At 49.8% G+C, this 22,483-nt stretch overlaps 5 protein-coding genes and 1 non-coding gene; 2 read left to right on the forward strand and 4 right to left on the reverse strand.

Annotated features, from left to right (window-relative positions):
• Positions 1 to 38: 38 nt before the first annotated feature.
• Positions 39 to 1,119, reverse strand: FFUJ_05793 (uncharacterized protein; the record flags this gene model as incomplete). XM_023579045.1 has 4 exons in its annotated part: positions 39 to 586; positions 635 to 766; positions 816 to 1,035; positions 1,096 to 1,119. The coding sequence occupies 4 exons, from the start codon at positions 1,117 to 1,119 to the stop codon at positions 39 to 41; spliced, it is 924 nt and encodes a 307-aa protein (XP_023431952.1).
• Positions 1,120 to 1,457: 338 nt separating this feature from the next.
• Positions 1,458 to 5,280, forward strand: FFUJ_05794 (uncharacterized protein; the record flags this gene model as incomplete). XM_023579046.1 has 3 exons in its annotated part: positions 1,458 to 2,646; positions 2,701 to 3,002; positions 3,058 to 5,280. The coding sequence occupies 3 exons, from the start codon at positions 1,458 to 1,460 to the stop codon at positions 5,278 to 5,280; spliced, it is 3,714 nt and encodes a 1,237-aa protein (XP_023431953.1).
• A 783-nt stretch (positions 5,281 to 6,063) lies between these two features.
• Positions 6,064 to 7,825, reverse strand: FFUJ_05795 (translation elongation factor 1 alpha; the record flags this gene model as incomplete). XM_023579047.1 has 4 exons in its annotated part: positions 6,064 to 7,172; positions 7,226 to 7,364; positions 7,590 to 7,652; positions 7,754 to 7,825. 4 exons carry the CDS (start codon positions 7,823 to 7,825, stop codon positions 6,064 to 6,066), a joined length of 1,383 nt encoding a protein of 460 aa, XP_023431954.1.
• Positions 7,826 to 11,367: 3,542 nt separating this feature from the next.
• tRNA lies at positions 11,368 to 11,456 on the forward strand. The gene has a single exon. It is a non-coding gene (tRNA).
• Positions 11,457 to 11,827: 371 nt separating this feature from the next.
• Positions 11,828 to 13,260, reverse strand: FFUJ_05796 (related to tetracycline resistance protein; the record flags this gene model as incomplete). XM_023579048.1 has 3 exons in its annotated part: positions 11,828 to 12,863; positions 12,925 to 13,136; positions 13,189 to 13,260. 3 exons carry the CDS (start codon positions 13,258 to 13,260, stop codon positions 11,828 to 11,830), a joined length of 1,320 nt encoding a protein of 439 aa, XP_023431955.1.
• Positions 13,261 to 14,380: 1,120 nt separating this feature from the next.
• FFUJ_05797 (related to trichodiene oxygenase cytochrome P450) lies at positions 14,381 to 16,161 on the reverse strand (the record flags this gene model as incomplete). XM_023579049.1 has 3 exons in its annotated part: positions 14,381 to 15,420; positions 15,469 to 15,739; positions 15,793 to 16,161. The coding sequence occupies 3 exons, from the start codon at positions 16,159 to 16,161 to the stop codon at positions 14,381 to 14,383; spliced, it is 1,680 nt and encodes a 559-aa protein (XP_023431956.1).
• Positions 16,162 to 22,483: the final 6,322 nt, after the last annotated feature.

Raw genomic sequence — 22,483 nt, forward strand, 5'->3', positions numbered from 1 at the left:
GTATCATAATGTCGACATTAGTCCTCATCCCTTTTCTCTTATCTCTGCATTCGACTACCTTCACCCACGGCTTCGTCGTCTTCTTCGCCGTCCTGCTGAGGCGCATCCCTGATGTTTAGACTCGCACGAAGCTTCTTCTCGCTGTCTTCATCCCAGCTGTCGCCATAAACCTCCCGCGTCATGCCCATCACGCCGTCAACGCCGACTTCTTCTTTTCCACGAGGACCGACATGCCACGTCGTAGTCGAGTCGCCATCTTGGCCCAAAGGTGGTCTTTCAACTCTCTTGACGACGTAGCCTTGTTTCTCCATCCTCTTCAAGATTATTTCTGTCTTGTCCATTGACACATTCCGGTCGGCATTGAGCCGCTGGAGATAACGCTTCAGCTTCTGATCGCTCAATTCTCCGCCGCTCAGGGAAATCACTGAAATGATCATTGTGTAGAATCCTGCGTATGTAGCTTCGTCGTCCGCGCTTGGTGTCTTGGATGGGGCGAGGATCGTTGCCTGGCGATACGCTTCTGGTAATATCGACGTAAGGATGTAGGCGCCAGAACCGAGCTTGGGCTGGGCATTAGCCTTCATAGCTATACGTTATTAGTAGCTGGATCAAGTACGATGGATGATGGCTGTACCTTGACGCTTTTCCTGGAGTGACATCTTCTCTCTAACAGGCAACTCCCTTAATTCCATGCCCCAGACTCGTCTGAGCTGTGTCTGTGCCAAGTCGAAGATGCGCCTGAATGATCGGCCTTGGGTGCCGAGAACTGTTCCTGAATTAGTTTTTGCCTATCATCCCACAGTTTCCATTGTTACCTCGTTCTTTAATACCATCTCGGCGGATCGCGGTTCTTGAATATTCGCAGGAAATAACATACCGCACCAGCTTCTTCACCAGTTGATCGTCGGCACTCTGGGCATGGTGTTGGTCTTCATCCATTTCGGCATCGCTAGCTTCTTGTTCGTTCTCGTCCTCAGAATCTGCCCTGTTCCGTTGACGGGGCCGAACATCTTCCTCTGATTCCTCGTCTTGGGCCTGAAGCGTATAGTAAGTTAGAGCTTCGTTCTTCGTGAATCACTGAGGAATTGAACTCACGGGACGGCGCCTTTGTGTAGGCATAGTGATAGCAAACAACTGTTGTTACTCAATATAAAATCTTACACAGATACTCAGATTGATGCTGCCAAAGTCCCAATGATGCAAGTATTGGCGATTTGTATGAATGAAAAAGATGGAGGGGGTGGCTTATACTGACGAAAGGCTATACGCGGTCTTCCCAACTTAGACGCGTTGAATCTTATCAAGTAGCGGGAACTTATCGCTTATCCGGCTATCGCTTATCGGATAAAATTTCTAGTGACACTGGTCTCTCTCTCTACCTTGATTTTGGCAAATTTGGCCGCATTGTCGCATTCCGCTCCCTCAATGGGGCTTCCCGATTTACTATTTACTTCTCAATGATTTCTAGAGCGGTACGAGTGCCGCGTATTCGCCTGGCATACAGGCTTGGCTTAATAACACAACGAAGCACTGGTCTGGGCATCCGACCAAGTCCAGTTCATGAGGGCCTGGCACGACGATTATATACGTCCGACCTTGGAAATTCTGGGGAGAACAAGGTTGACGCTTTCATAACGAATACGGACGCTTCGAAAACAACGCCGAAAGAAGAGCAATTGGACGAAGAGTCAAAAGTTTCACCTACAGGGTCAGAAGACGCCACACCAGCTCCGGATTTTCCCTCCACCACCAACGTCGACTCTGAGCCAACTAGTAGCTCCGAGGAACCTCAATTAGACGAGGACCCGATCTCGAAAGACGCGACGATATCTCCTGGCGACGAGACATTCCCAGAGGAGCTGGTCGGCGATGCACTGAACGAATCCTCATCACAACCGCAATCGTCAAGATACGTTTTACCTGACCTGCCCGACTTCCCCAAATCGTCGTCAGGACATTCACCCAGCCCCGAACAGTATGCGCTGGACGAACTCTTGGGAGAATCGCAGAAGCCAGGGATCGAGGCATTTGCACTGCCTGAACTAGAAGCCCCGGATCTTGTAGACGAGCTCATACCTTTGCCAAAGAGACGCCTCTACGATCGTCTTATGCACGATGAATCCCTCGGAGTCTCTACTCTGGGAATGCCAGCTGGTGCCATTATCATCAACAATCCGAATATGACACGCATCGAGCGGCCAGCCCCTACTGTGATGGAAGCGAAACCTATAGAAACTACAGATCTTGACTGGCAAAATTTGACTCCGTCCGGAATGACAGAGCCTGAATCTGAAGAGATATTCAAGAATATCGACGAAATTTGCCCCACGAGTCGTATTCTGCGTCAAACCGAGATCGACAAGCTCGTCAGCACTCTTTGCGATGGTTTCACAGTCACCCAGCTGCGGGAATATCAAAGTGCTCGCAAGCCAGAACCCAAGGATCATGACATGGTAAAATACGAGTGGATAGAAGAGATTGTACCATGGACTTCAATGAACTCGGTTCGACTGCGTGGCAATGATAAGGCTACCCTTGCTCAAAAGATCGTGTTGGATAAATGGAAGATTGAGGTTCAGGAACATGCGGACGATCTTGGAAAAGCGTTCATTTGGATGGATCCTGAGATCTTCCCCTTTCTCATATGTTTGTTCCCAAAAACCTGAGCTTGGTGGTATATTTGCTGACTGACGGTCATAGATGGTCGCAACAACACAAGCCGTCTACTTTGGGAGCTCAAGCGGGATTTCATAGTCGGCGAAGACGAGAAGTTAACATTGCATACTCCAAAATGCCGCCTCAACATTACAGCGAAGAAGTCAACTACTTACGGTATCCTCGCTCATATTGACCAGGCCGTGCAGAGGATGAAGAGCCGGGTTATCGACGTTGCCCCCCTTCTTCCGAAGACTCGATCAGTAGCTCTAACGCAGGCAGAGCGCAAGGAGCTCGGCCGGCTTACCAAGACTTCAATCACGCCTGTAAGGCATGGCTCCCAGGAGGTACGAAATTCCAGTTGTCCCTAAAACGTACAATATCATACTAAATGGTTTCTAGATGTTGCGCGTCTCCTGGATTCCCCAGCCTGACGAGCCCCCAACCGAGACAGAAGACCTTGCAGACACAGTATTCCGCTTAATCGTTGGCCGTGTCGTCCCGGGCGCCGACCACGGTGTCCTGCAGTGTCTTCCGCGATCTGATGACCAAGACCTAGTCACTGGCCAGCCCGTCCCTGTACAACGCCAGGCTCGGGCTATGTCGTGGAGAGACAAGCTCCAGAAGTGGCTGAGAATTGTCGCACCCATCAGCAAGGATACTCAAAACACTCTACCGCTAGGGCTGTCTTCCGAATCAGTGATTCCTGAAGAGAAATGTCCTCGCAGTGGAAATGTAGACGCTACTACAGCGAGGTTTGGCCATATCCTACACCAAAGCGCTAGCACTTCGATGAAGGAACTCTACCGCAAACGCCGCATCCTAGCTCCCCTTACACCTCATCCCGCTGCTTTCTCCGCCCTCAAACCTGACAACGACTTGCCCCTGAAGGAGACTACTTCCATTGTTATGCACCTTTCGCCTCATTTCGATACTTCAGAGAGTCCAGTAACGGATTCCAATAAGAAGAAACATGCAGATCCTGCTGCCTACATCACCATTCCCGTCCACCCTCAGGCCGATCTCGACAACTTCACGATCCCAGACGACGCAACCGTCCACATTTATGTGCCGTGGCACAACAGTGACGTGCTTCTTCCTACAGAGGCTGTAGATGTCCGCTTTGAGCACAAACGCTCCTATGCTCTCTCAATAAAACACCCAGGCATAAAGGAATTCTTTGAGAAATCGCAGCTCAACCTCCGTGAGGGTCAACTTAGAACACCGAGCCAAGCCAAGCTCATGGTTCCAGGATCATGGTTACGAGGAAGTGGCGGCGGCAGGATGAACACCGCGAAAAGAGACGTTCTTTACGACTTCCGTGGAACTGAAATCCATCAGACCGTGGAAATGCCTTGGAATGGCCACACATTGCGCTACTCTAGCATCGAGGCTGGACAGCATGGCGGCCAACGTCAGGAGATTACACTCCAGGCTGGTTTACCAGGCGAGAACCCAGTTGCTTTCAAGGATAAGAGACGTACGAGCTTTTTACAACTGGTCGAGGACATAGCCACTGGAAAATGCTTCTCCTGGTCTGACGGCTACAAATCCGTCAAGAGCCGCCAGCTAGAAGACTTCAGTTACAATCTGCTTGAAGAAGATCTCCCTGAGGACGTCATTGTCGACAACGAAAAGTTTGATTCTCACGGCCGCGTAAATCGATACAGATCAGCAACGAGTGGAGACAGTTACAAGCCCGACCAGCGCGGCCCCTTAAATCAGCATAGGCCAGCCATCGAGATGAGCAATGATAGGTACGATTCGCGAGATCATGTTGGTGAACGTGAATCAGCCACGAAGGCGAACAGTGGCAAGCTTGAAAGCCGTGTCCGTGTGAATGCACGCGCGCCTAGCCCAAAGCCAGAGAAAGGAACTCCAGTTGAGATCTTTGACGACATAGACGCATTGTTTGCGGCGGAGGGCCCGACTTCTGAGCTCAACCCCGACACGACATCCAAGTCTGACAAGCAACAGCTTGATGAGACCAAATTTGACGACAAAATTATTACCAAACCAAGTAAAGAGGAAGATTATCTTATGAGTTTCCTCGAGAAGTACTCTAGCCCTAAGGCCTTTTTGAGTGAAGACAACAGGAAGCTCTACGGCATCGATGCTGCCTACAAATACAAGAAATCAATGACGAGCGTTGCTGAGGATTTTCCTCCGATCGGCAACTCGCCAGATTTTCCAGATTTTCCAGAAGACAAGGTCACACCACCAAAACCTCGGAAGGCAAAGGTTGCAACTAAAAAGGAGAAGTCTCGCAAAAAGGTTCAGAGTGAGAACTTCGCAACCCAGGAGCCAGCACCCAAGCCCAAGCCCAAAGCAACGCCAAAGAAATCAGCAACTACCGGGAAATCCAAGGACAAGCCCAGCAAATATACCCTCCCAGAGCTACAGAAACCCGCCACGATGTCAGATGCGGATGCATTTGCGGCTCAGTTCGCCAGACGAGCGACTTCAGAGAACAGAGGGAAGGACCAAAATAGTGTCATTGGGTTCTTCGATACCCTCCCAGAGGAGAAGAAGCCTGCTAAAAAGAAGTCCGCTCAGAAGAAGAAACAGTCTGCTTCGAAGAAAAAGCAACCGACATCGAGCAACTCAAAACACAAAAAGCCTTGAACGGCTCTCAAATGAAGTGTTTAAATACGCTACGACGACCGAAACGATGTCAGGAGTACGAATGCCGGTATGAACAAGAACGATCATTCATGACGCTTGTGTGTCACTCTTCTGGGCCTCTGTTTCTCTACAGCGCCATGTCGGTTGTGACGTGCAACGTTGTAAATGAGGAAATCGTGAAACTTGCGGGAGGCAGCTTTGGATACGCGAAAGAAGAAGGAAGAGATAATATTGTATACTAAAACAGCATGTGTATCATAGTTATGTAGCATCATCATTAGACGAATGTATAGAGGAAAGGGGCAGTATGTATGATTAGATACACCAGAATACAACCAACGGCAAGAAGACCTCAAAAAGACATAGCGGTACAGCGCACCCCAATCAACGTGATCGCTACACGCACTTCATCATCCGCATATACAAACTACTGATACTTCAAGTGTCAGCTTCAACTTGCGGGAAGCCGAATCGATCAAGTGAGGAGAGGGTGCATCACAGGAAGCTTCGTTTGCTGCAGTCACACATCACATCACAAGCATCATGGGTAAGAACAAGAAATTTTTGCACGAATCACTTCTAGACTCTCTATTCTTTTTTTTGATTTGCACACAACCGAGATCCTGGCCTTTTTTCTTTGCCTCTCATTATGTGCCCCCAGACAAAAGCCGAGTGCTCATGCCAACATGATCATTTCGTCGTAGAAGCGAGTACATCAGCCCTTGGGCGTGAGATCGAAGTCGTAAGATCCCACTGAAGGTTGTCATTTCAGAAATAAGTTGCTTATTTCTTGGCGGCCTTGGCAGCGGACTTGGTGACCTTGCCGGCAGCACCAGTGGACTTCTCGACGGCCTTGATGACACCGACGGCGACAGTCTGTCGCATGTCACGGACGGCGAAACGACCCAGAGGAGGGTAGTCAGTGAAAGCCTCGACACACATGGGCTTGGAGGGAACCATCTTGACGATGGCGGAGTCACCAGACTTGATGAACTTGGGGGCGGCCTCAGTAGCCTTACCGGTTCGGCGGTCGATCTTCTCCTGGATCTCGGCGAACTTGCAGGCAATGTGGGCAGTGTGGCAATCGAGGACGGGAGCGTAACCAGCACCGACCTGACCGGGGTGGTTGAGGACGATGACCTGGGCGGTGAAAGAAGCGGCACCCATGGGGGGGTCGTTCTTGGAGTCACCAGCGACGTTACCACGTCGGATGTCCTTGACGGAGACGTTCTTCACGTTGAAACCAACGTTGTCACCGGGCTGGCCCTCAGAGAGCTGCTCGTGGTGCATCTCGACGGACTTGACTTCAGTGGTGACGTTGGAAGGAGCGAAGGTAACGACCATACCGGGCTTGATGACACCAGTCTCGATACGGCCGACGGGAACCGTTCCAATACCACCGATCTTGTAGACATCCTGGAGGGGAAGACGGAGGGGCTTGTCAACGGGACGCTTGGGGGGCTCGATGGAGTCAATGGCCTCGAGGAGGGTCTTGCCAGAAAGCTTGCCGGACTTGATCTCACGCTCCCAACCCTTGTACCAGGGGCAGTTGGTGGAGGGGGTAAGCATGTTGTCACCGTTGAAACCGGAGATGGGGACGAAAGCGACAGCCTTGGGGTTGTAGCCGACCTTCTTGATGAAAGAGGAGGTCTCCTTGATGATCTCCTGGTAACGGGCCTCAGACCACTTGGTGGTGTCCATCTTGTTGATGGCGACGATGAGGTTCTTGACACCAAGGGTGTAGGCAAGAAGAGCGTGCTCACGGGTCTGGCCATCCTTGGAGATACCAGCCTCGAACTCACCAGTACCGGCGGCAATGATGAGAATGGCGCAATCGGCCTGGGAAGTACCAGTGATCATGTTCTTGATGAAATCACGGTGACCGGGAGCGTCTGAATGATATGTTAGTATGAATAAGTAGAATGACGCATGAGCGACAACATACCAATGACGGTGACATAGTAGCGAGGAGTCTCGAACTTCCAGAGAGCAATATCGATGGTGATACCACGCTCACGCTCGGCCTTGAGCTTGTCAAGAACCCAGGCGTACTTGAAGGAACCCTTACCGAGCTCAGCGGCTTCCTATTGTCGAATGGTTAGTTTGACACGTGACAATGCGCTCATTGAGGTTGTGGACAGGAAAGGGCAAAACGCGCCCATCACTCGAGTGGCGGGGTAAATGCCCCACCAAAAAAAATTACGGTCATATCGCAAAATTTTTGGTCTCGAGCGGGGTAGCAGGCACGTTTCGAATCGTAAGGGAAATCGGTGGGCAAAGGACGCGCGATCGAAGGGAAAGTGACTAACCTTCTCGAACTTCTCGATGGTTCGCTTGTCGATACCACCGCACTGGTAGATCAAGTGACCGGTCTGTGAAGCGATGTCAGCATATTGTCTTCTGAGATATACCCCGCCAGATCTTGGTCAGGATCACGATGACAGATAAGCTCATCGTCGAGGGTAGTACTCACAGTGGTCGACTTGCCAGAGTCGACGTGGCCGATGACGACGACGTTAAGGTGAGTCTTGTCCTCCTTACCCATTTTGACGGTTGTGAATGGTTTGTGATAAGGTTTTTGATGTACGTGCTGTGAAAAGGTCAGCGGCCGAAGAGACAGGGTGAGGAGAGCAGGCGATGTTCAAGAAGATCTCCAAAGAGCTTGCAATGAAGCGATAGATCTTGTCGATGTTCTTGATCAAGGCCTTGAAGGGCTGCACATACAAAATCGCAGATCGGATGCTTGAACCGGGTATGCGAGACGAGGAGGGAAGAGAAGAAAAAATCCAAGGGAAGTGGTGGGAGGAGGAGATTTAAAAGGCGAGCCAGAGGGAGGAGGGGTGGGGTGGGGTGAAAGGCAGAAGCGGCGCCGCGGGGCAACCAACTTGGCAAGCCCTAACAGCTCAGAGGTTTTTTCACAAGGCAGGTGGGTCTGTGTGAGCCAATCATTAAGCTCTAAAGCATAATGACGGCGAGTGAGTAAAGACTTGAGGAATGGTACGAGGAGGGGCAGAAGAAGCTCGACGAGGACGGAGATATCAGAGGTTTGTCGTTAATATCGAATGATCGAGATCAAGTAACTACGGTGGTCATTACGAGATTACACTGCACAGCCTGCTGCGCATTTAGACGAGTCTTTGCAGTGTTGCTGGCCCCTCTAGAAGCTGATATCTGGGGGAGCAAACTGGCAGGTTCAGCGCAACACATCAACACTCAACGGACGAACAAGGCCTGGCACCCGAGAGGAATCTCAGTAAAGCCGCTGTCTTCTAGTGTACTACTTAAGGTAGTCACGGCATTTAGAAAAAGAAACATCACCATGGCGCCTCTAGCTGCTCTATCAGCAGCTCAATAACCTATCTCAACCTCTTTCGATATCTGTCTTTCCACCAGGACAATCGCAAAAGCGCTGGGTTCTACGTGGAGGTACAAGCGAACTGTTAGGCGGGTACATGCGGGGCACAATTTTTGCGATTCTTTTCTTGTGCGCATCGCCGCCTAAAGGAAAATTTCTCACTACGGCCTGAAGAAAAATTCGATCATGCTGGCGGTCGAGGCTCGGTGGGTTACCCTTTCGTGTGGTGGATGCGCGGGCGCGTCCTAAAATTGTCTGGGGCCTGCTTGTGGCCGGCCTGATACAGAGACGAGCATGGCTCTGGGACTGTTCTGCCCAACGCAGCATCTGAGGATTTTTTTGCCCCTCAATTTCACGTCCGTCAGCCCAACGCAACCACGGCGTGAGTCACTTGAGTAATCTTAATATCTTCTTTCTGAACTCTCTCGCGTACAATGTCACACCGATAAGAGTATCCTGCCCGAGCGACTCTCTTTGTTGGCTCTCGCTCGACATGTTCTTCTGCGTTCGACCACCAAGGGAGGGGAAGCTTCAAGATTGCCCCTCCTCTATGGCGCGGTCTGTTTCTGGCTCAAACTCCCTGCACGAATCAACGTCATGCTCCACTGAATCTTTTAGCGCCTGTGGGTTGCCACCACCGCTGCGCGACCAGTGCACGGAAGATCTAGCCTTGGCTGGGATGTGTGAGGTGGTCAAACAGGAAGTTGATTGTCCCTATCAAAAATTTTCAAGCTGGAGGGGTAATATGGTACAGATAGCTGGAGGTAAAAGCGAATATCAACAGTTCCATCACTGTAGGCATCATGACATCAGGCAGATCGTGTATTTGATCGCTTATACTGATGTCCAAAAAATCCATGTGGTGAATCACGTTGACCATAATCTCCGCTCATTATTGCAGTTCCTCGTCTTGGTCTTGCGCCTGTGTCTTGTCCAGTTGTTGTTTACTCGTGTTGCGTTGTGCCCCTCCCCCTCCTTGTCAACGACCCCTCCATCAGCGTATGGTCCAAGCAGAGGCTGCTGGGATCAATAGCCTCTACCTAACCACTGAACAAGCGCGCCAGAGCAGAAAAGAAACCACAGGGAGGGGGCAAAAAAATCATGTCCAGCCACTGTGGAGCCCACACGAAGCGCAGCTGCAGCTCACCTTGATCTGTCGCGGGATAGTCGTGCTCCTGGTGGAGGTCCTAGTGAGGACCCTGGGGGGTTAAGAAAACTTCTGACGTGAAATCAGGATGCCAAAATCACGCTGGTCTAAAGGCCGCTTGAGATATACTAAGTTTACACAAGTCTTTTCGTCACTTGGAGCACAGGGCTTGGGTTTTCTTGCCTCCCATAGGGACCTTGCGATTTCATGCAGCTTCAAGTGCCACTCCGATATCTCGAGCCATTGAGGAATTGCCAGATTGTCAAACGCAAAAGTTAGCACCACTAATACACTTTATCCGTATGACACAGCTGAAACTATCATCCAAGCTGCTACCCCGGTGACTCTGACGGCAGAAATGTATTACTGTAAGCTTAATGGAAAAAGAGCCTTTGAGTGTTGTGGGATCTTTCTTCTCCATTGGATATCTCGTTGAACCTAGGAGGCCGTGCTCCCTTGTTGATGGATTGTTGCGACATGTCAGTAATCTGTAGCTACACAGACATAGTTATGGCGCATATTCACGGCGGTTATCGTTCATTGTCCCCATCTGGATATGGATACTAAGTTTTTGTTGTCACATTGCCATTATGGAGAACTCTATCCGAGGGGGTTTGTCCACAGTGGATATGCCCTCGACGCATGCATCGGCTCCGCCGTAGGCCTGTCGCCTCAAAATTCTCCTTCACTTTACGGAAGATATCGTGAGACTCAAGTGGAGGACGCACCATATGAGAACATCTCATGATTCATCGATGAGAAATTTTTAAGCCCTGTTCGCTTTTGTAGACCGCTACTATTGATATGTGATGTTGGGGAGAACCTGGGGTGTCAAGAACTTTGATGATCTCGATGTCAGTTTAGGGTAGCATCGAGGCTCACAACACAAGGTAACTTGTATGGAGTTTACCATGATACACCACCTGATACAAGCCAAGATTTGCTGTTATGTACCAAGGTGTTATTATGAAAGTCTGTACATGTTTATGACCAATAGTATTAATTGTGAAAATCGAGTGCCGCTATCACTTCCCTGTTGAGCTTGACCTATCCTGGCGGCCAAGCGGAGCCATTCAAATGTCCATATAAAGACACCATCCCCCAGCTCGTGTTACACATAAATGCATGAGTTGGGTATTGTAAGCTCGTACAAATTATCCCAGGCAGTACGGTTCAAACCGAATTACTTAATCAGAAGATATCGGTTGTTCAATTGATTATACAGATCTCGAAATCAGTTGCTTTCTATCCAAATATCAAGAGCTGAGGCGTATCCAGTTTTGGGCCTTCTCAACACCACGAAACAACGACACTGCGACCACACAATGCGACCACTCAATCACTCAATCACCAACCGAGAAATAACAGTAACAGTGCCGATGACTCGATCACCACCGCCCTCCACACCCGAATTCCATCCAATTACTGCCCCGCGCCTGCACGCTCCCGTCTGTGAAACTGCAGCATCCTGTCACTGCCTATAACCGCCCCCTTTTTTCAACAGGATATAGCCCGTCACAATAGTACCTATCCCAACAAGCAATACCAAAAGACTTCGTGGTCGAGCGGTTAAAGCATACGAAAGCCCGTATAGAGTAATAGTTAACTCGTTGGACTCCTATAACAGTATAGGGCGTTAGCCAAGGATCCTGGTGCAAATCCGGGTGCGGGTATTTTTTTGCCTTTTTGGGGGGTTCTACTTCTTGCTACGCAAGTTTGGCTGTTTTGACTCTGCATGCAGTGCGGTTCGAACACCCTCTTGCTCATCCTACTTTGGGAGACTCGAATCACGAGGCAGTGTGCTGTGCACTCAGTCTTAAAGTCTGCTCAACACCACAACTACTGTAGACGTCTCAAGGAGAAAGTAAATCGTAACAAGGCGTAAAACATCAAACGTACGATGTATGCTACAATTATCTATGAATGCTGCTATCTACCTCAGTCAAGTCCAGCTTGACCGATACATGTAATATACACATCTCCTTCATGAACTAGTGATTGTCTACACACAGCTCTTACCGGACCTTGCCCTCAACCTTCTTGCCCTAAGTATTCATACCCTTTGGCGTCTTCAACCCTCCAAACACCGCTGCAGCTACAACAGCGATACCTGTTGCGCCCATACCATATGCTACCTCACGGCCAGCCCACCAGTACACACTTGTGAACAAGATAGGGCCGAGGCCTCGGCCAAGCTGGCCCCAACTTCGTAGCATGCCGAGCTTGTTGCCGCGCTCATCCTCGTGAGCTTCGAAGCTGGAAAGTGCATTCAGACCCGTAACGACGGTGGCGGATGTAACGGCCAGGCATGTAGCAGCGAGATACAGACCACCGATTGTGTTGACCTGTCCCAGGAGAACGAATGACGCAAGGCAAGCTAGTGTGCCGATTCGAACGGACATCAGAGGTGGAAGTCGTCGCGTGACACCGCCCTGGAGAATAGATGCCACAAGACCAACATAGCCAAGTAATCTTCCATTCTTGCCGGAAGTGAACGAGAAGAGCTCGTACGTCATAAAGGACAGAGAACTCTCCATGCCAGAAAAGAACAGCAGGAAGACAAAGTGGATGGCGTTCAAGAGAAAGTGAGAGTTGGTCCTCTCAATAGCCTTGGGTATAGCCTTCTTCTTCCCACCGTCCTTCGCCTGAGCACCGCGTAGCGATGGTAACGTCTCGGGCAGGCTGAAGTATAGATACACTGTCTCCACAACAATCAGCGCAAGACTGAATCCCGCGGCCGCCGCAAACGGGTTCGCCGTGAATGTCGAGAATGTGCTGAGCCACGCGCCGAGTCCAGGGCCGAAGGTGAAAGCGATTGAGAAGCACGCGCCGATCAGAGCCATAGTTGCACCGCGAGACGACTCATCCGAGATATCACTCGCCATTGCTGTAGCGAGCTGGACGTTGCCTTCTGATAACCCACCAACGACACGACTGGCGATGAATGTTCGGAAATCGACGGCAGCAACCCAGAGCAGGACGGAGAGAATGTTGCCACACATGGAAGCCAAGAGCGCTTTGCGACGGCCATATCGATCGGAGAGGGCGCCGATTAGAGGAGATGCAATGGCTTGCAAAAGTCTACGAGTAAGATTGTCAGCTTGCACCTTAACATGTACAGGCTTGCTTGACGGTTACGCACGAGAACAGAGAGCCTAGAGCTCCTCCCAGCAGCACAATGTCATGTCGCGACTCGATCGGGCGAGAGAAAGAAGCCTTGTATCGGTGGAGGCCTGATAGGACGGTTTGGAGGAGAGTTTGAGGTCCGTCGTGGCCGATTGGCTCCTGGCCTTCGCGGTCGCGGTAGAATTCGAGAAGCTTGGGGAACAAGGGAAGGATAAATGTGAAGGAAATCTAGGAACTTGAATTAGCGAGGAAGCCATACTGAACTATTTTTGTCACATACCAGATCGAGGAGTAGCGAGACAGCAATGACCCGGAGGACTCGCTTCCTCGCTGCGGGATCAAAAGTAGACATTGGCGGGTGCTAAATGAGGACAAATAGATTTGAAGTAACAGACAGAGGCAGAAATAGAGACCGGGGATGTATGGAACGGGACGTACAAGGAAACAAAATGGCAATTATGTGTAAAAGGAGAAGAAAAGAGAAAAGAACTAATAAAAGACCAAAGAGAGAAGCTCAGGAGACAGTGGACACTTGCTGGTCTGACGGCATCTGATCTCGGAATAGAGTAGCAACGTGGTGGTTTGGTGGCTGCTTGCTTTGACCAGGCCCAATAGAAATAAATAGCTGCGTCACTAACTACCATTAGGAGAGTGGATGCCCGTGGATAGTAAGGTAGGTAGTCTCAGGTCTGTGGCGTGCGGATATCCCCTGTAAGTTAGGGGGTCTTTGCTGCAACCTCTTGACGGAGAAACTCCACATTGGATTGGATGTTTTCTCGATGGTTGCTAATCCTTGAGCTGTCGACGGAAGTGCCGTGAATGTTTCAATACGAGATGATAGATCGACACTAGAAGCGAATTACAGGGTCACACTGAGAAGAAGCTAGAAAATATGCTTTTTGAATTGGATATTCGTAATTTTTTGTTCTTGTTTGTTTCTCCGATTCTCCTATCCAACCAGTTCTAGTCCTGGCCTTCAGAAGGATACAGTTCTGTATCTCATAACCATTTGGGGTTCGGAATTCGTAAAAGTCCATATATCGTATTTATCATGACAAAGAAGATCAACCTCTTATCCGTGCGCCTCATTTGGCTTGAAGATTTGGTGTTGGTTGCAAAAGTCTTGCTGTTCATCCATGTTCAACACAGAGACTGCGAAGCTTTCGGATCGACATCCTCTTCTCCAGAACACGGCAACAAATAAAGCCAGAAGGCTATGGGAAAGCAATGCAAGACGTAAATTCATGACATAGAAAAAGGCACGTATGTGCCGCATCTTCAAAAGACATAAAACATGAAACTCATAGCTTCTCATGACATAACATGATCGTAATTCCATCATACAAACTCGTTTTCATCAAAGGGTTCATAAGAAAGACGTAATAGGCGCTGGGTATCGCAAAGCGGCAACAAAAGCAGAGCAAAGCAAAGATACCTAACCTTGATATAGTAGTGAAGTGTTTATCTCCAACTTAGTAGGTTTCGAAGACGAAGCGGAATCCCTCAGATCCCTTGTAGGGAATAGGCATGAAGTAGTCGGCATCAATCTCGCAGTCTCGGACTCGTGTCTCGAAGATGCTGAGGTAGCCAACGTCTCCAAAGCGCTGATCGCCATCATCGCTACCATACACAACACCACCGCTTCCCCATCTGCGGAAGAGTTTGGCAAGTGTAAGATAAAGCTCGGCGTGAGCCAGAGCCATGCCGAGACAGATGCGCGAACCGGAACAGAAGATGTCGAGATACTTGTCAAGTCGCTCTCCGTCCTCTACCCATCGCTCAGGGTGGAAGCCGCGGGCGTCGTAGAAGATGCTCTCGTCCATGACGGTCTTGTAAGGGCTCATGCCAACGATGGATCCTGGAGGGAGGTTCCACTCCTCATCGTTCTCGCGATCATGGTAGACGAGAGCCTCATCGGGCGCAACGCGTGCGAGGCGGCTGCTAGTTCCGATAGCAAGACGCAGAGCTTCCTTGACGACTCCACGAAGGTAGGGGAGCTTTTCCAACTTCGACAGAGGAATGGTCTCGTAAGCATCGGGGATAGCATCAAAGAGCTCGTCGCGTAGCTTGCGGAGGGTCTCGGGGCGGTTCAAAAGGTGGAAAGTGGCAAGTGACATGGCCCACGACGTGGTTAGAGTGCCACCCTGGACAGTGATCTGGCTTTCCTGTGTGTGGCGAGAGGCAGTCTTGTCACGAACAGAGCGAGTCTTGGTGGAGAGCATGGTAGGGTGACCTCCATCCATCATCCACTTGCCGCTGCTTTGAGGAGGGTCGACGCTGTGGATCTGTTCAAGAATGTCGTTCTTCATCTTCAAGAACCCTCCCCATCCCGGCATACATCGGTTTGAGATGGACTCGGGTAGAGCATTGACGAGGGTGAGAACCCAGTCGAGCTGCTGCACACAAGGTCCCATGTGAGTACCGATGAGAAGGTCATTAGTGACCTCGGCACCGAAATCGGGCTTCTCGACAAGGTGGTCGCTTCGAGCAAAAGCGTACTCATTGATGACATCTGAGGACATTGTTAGAGTTGTCATTGCGTGAGAGACTTGAGACTTACCATTGGTAAAGGCCGAGTAGGGATACATGACATCAAGAGGTTGTCCATTGGACACCTCGGCGTAGTTCAGGAACGCACCCAGAAGAGCTTCCACTCTCTCCTCGATAACCGGCTGCAATTCGCGCACAGTCTGAGTTGAGTAGAATGGGCTCAGCGCACTTCGACGCAACTTGTGAAGGCTGTGGTCGATGGCAGCAAGAGAGCCTTCTGTCGCAGTCTTGGGTCCTGCGAGAGCAGTTGGGTGAGGAACACGGGTACGGGGGGCACCGGACTATTTTTTTGTTAGTTGAAAACCATGAATATCTTGAGCATACAAGTGCTTACCTGTTGGGTGTAGAATGTCCACTTGTCTCGACGGCGGCTGGGTCCAGTGTAGAGGTCCGAAAAGAATTCAGGGTCTCCTACATGGACTTCCCAGGGATTGATGCGAACAATGGGGCCATATCGTTCATGCATATCGATGATCTTGTAGGTGTATTGTCCTCCGAGGACAAAGTCGTAGTAGAACTCATAGTATTGAGTCAATGCGGCCAGCTTGGGACCTGGGATATGGGCCAGAGGGCTGAGCCATAGTCTCCAAATAACAAGCTGGACGAGATAGATGAGCCAGATGCCCGCAAGCAAGCATCCGGTCTGCTGCCAGGTCAGGGCAGTAATGGTCTCTTGGACCGCCATGAAGGTGTTGGAAGCCATTCATGAGCGACTCGCCCTAACAGGACGGTATTGTCATTGAAGGAAGTAAGGATTAAAGAAGATTTATTGGAGTGGCCATGGGCTCTCCAGGCTGCATAGCAGAGGCCTTTGAGGAGATAGATCTCTTGTCGAGAAGCATGCGAGGTGGTGCTGCATTTGTATTTCAAGCATAAGCATGGTCAGGCCTTCACCGCATGGACTTTTAGACCTCTCGATCGGCCGTAGTGGATGGGCTGGGAAGACGGGGAACCCTCTCCCGGGTGCGCGAGCGGGCCGCGTGGAGACTCCTTCAGGCGGTGAACAACAATTCGGGGACTGTCTTGCAGGGCACGGCCAGCTGTCACCGCAAGTGCTGTAAACGTCGTTGGTTGACGAGAATTCGAACGATCGTGGTCACATAATCAAGCCAATAGGTGATGCAGCCGGAAGCCGGGGGAGCTTGCAGCGCTTGTCTAGAAAGGGAAGAACCATTGGATCGCTAAGACGTTGGAAAGGGAGAATCAGGAACCATTTTAGCTCGTGGTTGGTGATTCAGGGGTTGAGCGGGTGAATTGGTTACCATTTTTCTATAAAAAGTTTTCAAAGAGTGAGAGGTTGGTAGTTGCAAAGGCGGAGGACATGGGTTCTGTGAGAGGTTGGATGTTGGTGGTTGGCGGTGACAAGGGCATATGGGATGAAATCGTGTCTTTGATCGGTTGCATCCGAGCTAATTAGGTTCAATGCACATTGACCAAAAAAGTGGGAGATGAGATGATCAGAAACATGTACTCCGTAGAGAATGCCAATGAGTGTCTGACGTGCTGAAAAGAAGTACTCACGGGCCACATAGACGTTTGTCCGGCATATGTGCAAAAGATGTTACTTAGCTTCAGCCGAGTTTCTGTATCATCACTCTGAACCGTACAATGTATACAACCAAATATGCAGTATCATATCAGATCAATTGTATTATGATAGCTAGCACAATTTCAATGAAGGTGTGGACGCAGTGATTGTGTACTTCGCTTCATAGCTATGTGAATGCCTTCAGATATCGCCATGATACCCTTGGACAGCCACCCTGGAGCAGCCCCTCACCAATCTCACTCATTGATCTGTTGCCATTGACAATTCGGAGATACTCTGGCCTAAAAGGTTTGATACTGCTGAAACGGTCGAGCTGTCGACTGTTTTGGATGATCCGGCAACTGTAATCCTTGCTTGGTTATCTAGCTGGTACGAGAATGCCGGGTATGTCAGACCATACTGAAGCCATTCATGGTTGACACACCGTACAATGTCAAGCTGCTACGGAAATAATCATCGTCCACTTCTAAGGCTCCGAAAACCACCACACCAGTGATCTAATGACAACAGTGGCTGCATAATATAGCCTCATCCTACAGCTACATATATGGCCGGTGAAGATGGGAATGGTAGACCGGCCCGGTCTGCATGCTTTGTGTATCACACCACCAAGTATGTATGAAGCCTAGCAAGTGTCACGATGCTAACCATTAAAATATAGAGAATTTTTGCTTGGGTTATGAATGATGTTAGACTACTGAGTCTGGGCACTTTTGTAACTCGTGGTATAAGTCCAAGTTGAAGCTATTCCAAGATCACGGCGATATCTTACGATGCATGCTTCATTATCCGTGCACTGAGCAGACACTAGATTATCTAGATAACGATCATATCATAAAGCTACTACCGTCCAAGTGTGGATGCTGCATCCGATCTCATGCATCAGCCAAAGACGCAGTAGCGGAGGCAGACACGGGATCGAGAGGTTACCTCTGATATAAATGGGGTTTTCAACTCAACATCCCGCGTCTGATACTCCACCCCCACACAGAAATCCGGGGTAAATGCCTCCAGTTTCTTATTAGTCCCAGATGTGAAGCAACTAACTTACTGCACGGGATGTCAAGCTTAATAAAGAGATAAGAACTGCGACCCCTCCATTGTAAATCTTGTCTTGTCTTGTCTGTGACGTCTCTGCACCTTCTAGACTGCGGCTGCTTCCGCATCTTCAGACCCCCCGCGCTAAAAGTCACATCATATGGATTCAATATCAACTTCATCAACCTTGTAGCCACAACCACAAGACGGACCTTTTATTTAGTTGAATAGTGACGACACGCAATAAGATCAACGGGGCCTTGCATTTCTAGGCAGTTTCATGAGGCTTTTAGCTTTGACCACGGCGAACGTTACGCTTTCAGAAGAAAACGGCAGCTCATTACCCCGTCTGGAACCAACACGCCACGGGTAAACGGGTTTCAGATCCTTCGATCGCCAACCTTCAGCTCTCTTCTCCCTCGAAAAACCCCTCGTATTTCTCATTCCATCGTCGATCAATTCAAGTGCCACCGTCATTGTCGTTCCACTCTCCCTGATGGCTTGAAGCTTGCGCCAACTAACCAAACGGCACGGCCAGACTCCCAGGATCAATATGGAGGCCCTGCTGATCTTGCTGTTGTTGTTGCGAATTGCGAGTTGGTTCTCAAGCGAGAGGGCAAGGTGTTGGCCTTGAAAGGGGCTGGAGAAGATGAGATGTACGACGCCGAACTGCTTCATCTGGGGATATCCCTGGGTAATATGCAGTTAGCCTCTTCTTACATCGTTCGTCGACAACCACGGTTCCACAAGATCCCACACTCATCTCCACTAACAACCCAGCGAATTGGTTCGAGGTCACGATGGCTCACAGCTAATACTGTAGGGCTGCACTATGCAACAACGTTTTCCACCGGTGGTTCAATAGTCCACAAAACGGGTGCACTATTGAAGCCAAACGAACCGTTGTCGACCGATACAACTGTGACGCCAAGCGAATATGCGAGATTCCAAATCGTGTTTCAATGATGGGTACTAGGTAAGGTATCAATATTAAGTTGGTCCTGCGACCAAAGACGCACTGATATGTACGTTCAAATCTATAGCCATCCAATGTTATGTTACCATTTCCTCCTCTTCTGATATCCAATCCCATAGATCATCATCCCGAGACCTGAGTATTCCGTCTAGTACTTTTCCGAACCGTCCCAAAACAGAAGAAAGCATAACTCCACAGCACCGTCATCCCATGAATTCCTTTTATTTCGATCGGCAGTCGATATCATAATCGCTAAAGCAGTGCGCAGTTCGTGCAAACATGTTGGTAGGCATGAATTTTACAGCAAGACTCTGAGGAGCGTTAGAAAACATGATGTGGGAGCTCTGGAGTGTCAAAGAACTAACCTGAGGTCTGCTGGCTCATGACAGGGTATTATCGCAAAGCTTGCATCGTCTTATTGCTGGCAAACGAGCTGGGGGCATTTTCCCTTCGGGGGCTTGGGGCAGCTGGGCTTCGCAACGCCAGTAGTATCATAAGGTCCGCGAGGCATGATGAAGGTGGTTTTGGTGGTTCTTTGGTTTGGTTTGTTGAGGTGTGTCGCAAATAGGTTCGTTGTCCCAGAAAGCCAGACAGTACAGTATGCTGATGAGACGATAGAGTGGTTGCGTTGCAGATTGTGTTGCGTGTAAAGCAGCGGCAGCAGAGAAAGGCAGAGCAGATAAGATGCAGAGCGACTGGAATTCAAGGGCACGCACAAACAACGAAGAATGAATATTGATGAAAAACCAATGAAAGGGATACTGATCACGAAACGAAGAATTTATGTCGGGGACCTATTTGTCTTAAATTTCATTTCTGGGAGACTACTCCGTACAGCCAGCACCACCCCCGTTGAAATTTGGAGGCTCGCGTGGCTTCTAACCTACGCACCGATACTTCGGACTGGTCTGGTCATTGCATTGCCCAGGCGGTCAGGACTCAGCGCACTGCTACACCCCTGGATGACTTCCAAATACCCCCCCTGTGCCTGTGTTTACGGTTACTAGGATCGGCAGGGGCCGTGAGCCGTGAGCCTCTAGGTATTAGCACTGGCACTGGACTGTCGGGAGGACAACTCAAGTTTCCGGGCCCTGGACTAGCAACAAGATGTGGCAACTTTGTTTGCTCGGGATCGGGAGCCACTGTTTGTGGCGTTGCGTCTATCATCTGGGTGAGAGAGGGAGAGAGAAGATATCTCAGACATGAGAAGAGAGAAATCTCCAGTTGGCACTATGGGATCGGTATTGCCAAACGCAGGGCGAGCGAGATGAACCAGATCAAGGGCGTTTGATATGGACCAGGGGTTGTCAAACTTGAAGGGATGGATGGATGGATCAGTTGCAGTGGGTGGATGGGCCAGCAAGCACCAGGAGGCTTGTGGGGAATACACTAAAAGAGCGGCTTTGGGGACCAGGATAAGGCATGTTACCTGCTGGGGACCTCTATTCCAAACAGAATTCTAGAAGAGACGCCACGATGAGCATTGGGCTGTTTGGGGACCAAAAAAAGTCCGCTAATACGTTGGGGCGCAAGGGGAGGAAGAAAGCAAAGACCAAGTCACAAAAGAGAGAAGAATAAGAAAAAAAAAGAAGAAAAAGGGACGGTGAGCGATTCAGCTATGATGGCATTTCTCGGTGTGGCATTATGACAAGTCGCCATGGCTGTCACTGATCCGGACGACACATCATTCTGGTTGAGACAAGATCAAAAACAGGGAGACAACAAAGGATAAAAAAAGAGTCAATCCATTTATTAATTACTTGACTTAACACAAAGGCAAAAACCCTGATTCAAACGAAAAAGCAATACCTAGAATTTAGAAGATCACTTACTGTACTGTACTGTATTGTACTGTAGGTACAATACAATGACAGAAGCAAAAAGCGTATTCGCAACCTAACTCTCGTCATCCCATGTCATACCAGTACCACACCGCACCAGCTGCGCTGCTGCACAAAAGTGTCAAGCAAGTACACGTCTCCCCGGTTCTTCAGGCCGTGTTGCATCGATTTTTGTCTCCCAATCTAAGTCGAGTGACGTCTGTATGCCCACCGCTTCGGGTTGGCCCTAGCCTTTAGCTGAGCTGGTCTATTACAGTCTCCAGCTCTTCATGCTAACCATGGATCCATTGCTGGCTGATGTTGCAGGTTATCGTGTAATTGGTGTAGTTACTGTTACTGTTACAAGACCCCTTTCTCTTCACCCATCCATCCATCCATCCATCCATCCTTCCATCGCCTAGCCAAGAATCTCCTTCGCACGAGCCAGTTCATTTCCCGAGCTACGGTCATGACCACGTTATTATTTCAGCCGGGGACACTAATAAAGACCCAGCCGCCTGTCACAGCCCTGCCAGTCAGTCGAGACGAGATAGCCAACCGGGAGTAAACACCAACGGCCGTCTGGAGTTTTTGAGTTCCCACCATCCTCCGTTGCCTATCGCATCGCCTGGCATCGCACCAACGGCAACACTGCTGCTCGGCCTTGTAGCCTGCCTAGGCCTGCTAAACCACCCCAGGTCCACGGACCCGTGTCTCTGCCGATCGCTCGGATACTGTTCATGAGGTTCCGGGAATTGGGATTGTCTAAGTGGCAAGGAAGGTTTCCCGAGTACGGTTAGCCATGTGAAGGAAGTGAAGTGAAGCAAAGTGAAGCAAGGCATGGGTGGTTATGGGTAAGGGTAAGGTATTATTCCTCCGACATTTGACAGGTTTGGGGGCAAACAACTGCGACACGTCAAGATTGGCATTCTGGGCCATCCTCTTACACGCGAGCCTCCAAATTTGACAGACCGACCGACAAGACGTTCTCAAGACGTTCTCCCTACTGTATTATTCGAGCAGTGTAAGGCCAACGAGTTTCACCTCGGTCATTGATAATGTCACTGGCAATGAACAAACAGCAATCTTGACAAGGGGTGCTCAATACGAAAGACTTTTTCTAAACGGCGCTCGTTGATGAAGAAGGGTCTGAGAGTATGACATCGCCAATCGGAGTGCGTTCCATGAGGACGGTCCTGTCTTAGTTTTTTTGGAATTCCGAATCCTAACTAAGAACCAAATGGTGCAGTCTCCATCATACCCGTCCTCCTTTTTTCCCTTTCTTTATTTTCCCACCCCGACCCCGACCCTGATCCTGACTGTGGTGGGTGGGTTCCTTAATTCCACGGTACATGGAACCGAAAGAGTCAGATCACCCGGGGCGGCGGTGCTCATTTCTCGATAGGATGTGCTAGACCGTTGCAGAGGAATCCCTGCTCGCCATGCGATCAGAGGCAAATCTGAACTGAAGGTGGTTTGGGGGTTCGACAGATGCCGTGCAAGTGCCGCGTCGAGTGGGAGAGAAAAAAGGGACCGGACGTTGCAAACAAAGATGCTGGGGGTGTGATTTACGGATACACACATCACAAGTCGACCGCTTCTCTGTCTAAGTTAGAAGTCGTTGGCAAACAACATCCATATG

Source organism: Fusarium fujikuroi, chromosome FFUJ_chr06, assembly GCF_900079805.1.
Source record: "Fusarium fujikuroi IMI 58289 draft genome, chromosome FFUJ_chr06".
Classification (NCBI taxonomy): Eukaryota; Fungi; Ascomycota; class Sordariomycetes; order Hypocreales; family Nectriaceae; genus Fusarium; species Fusarium fujikuroi.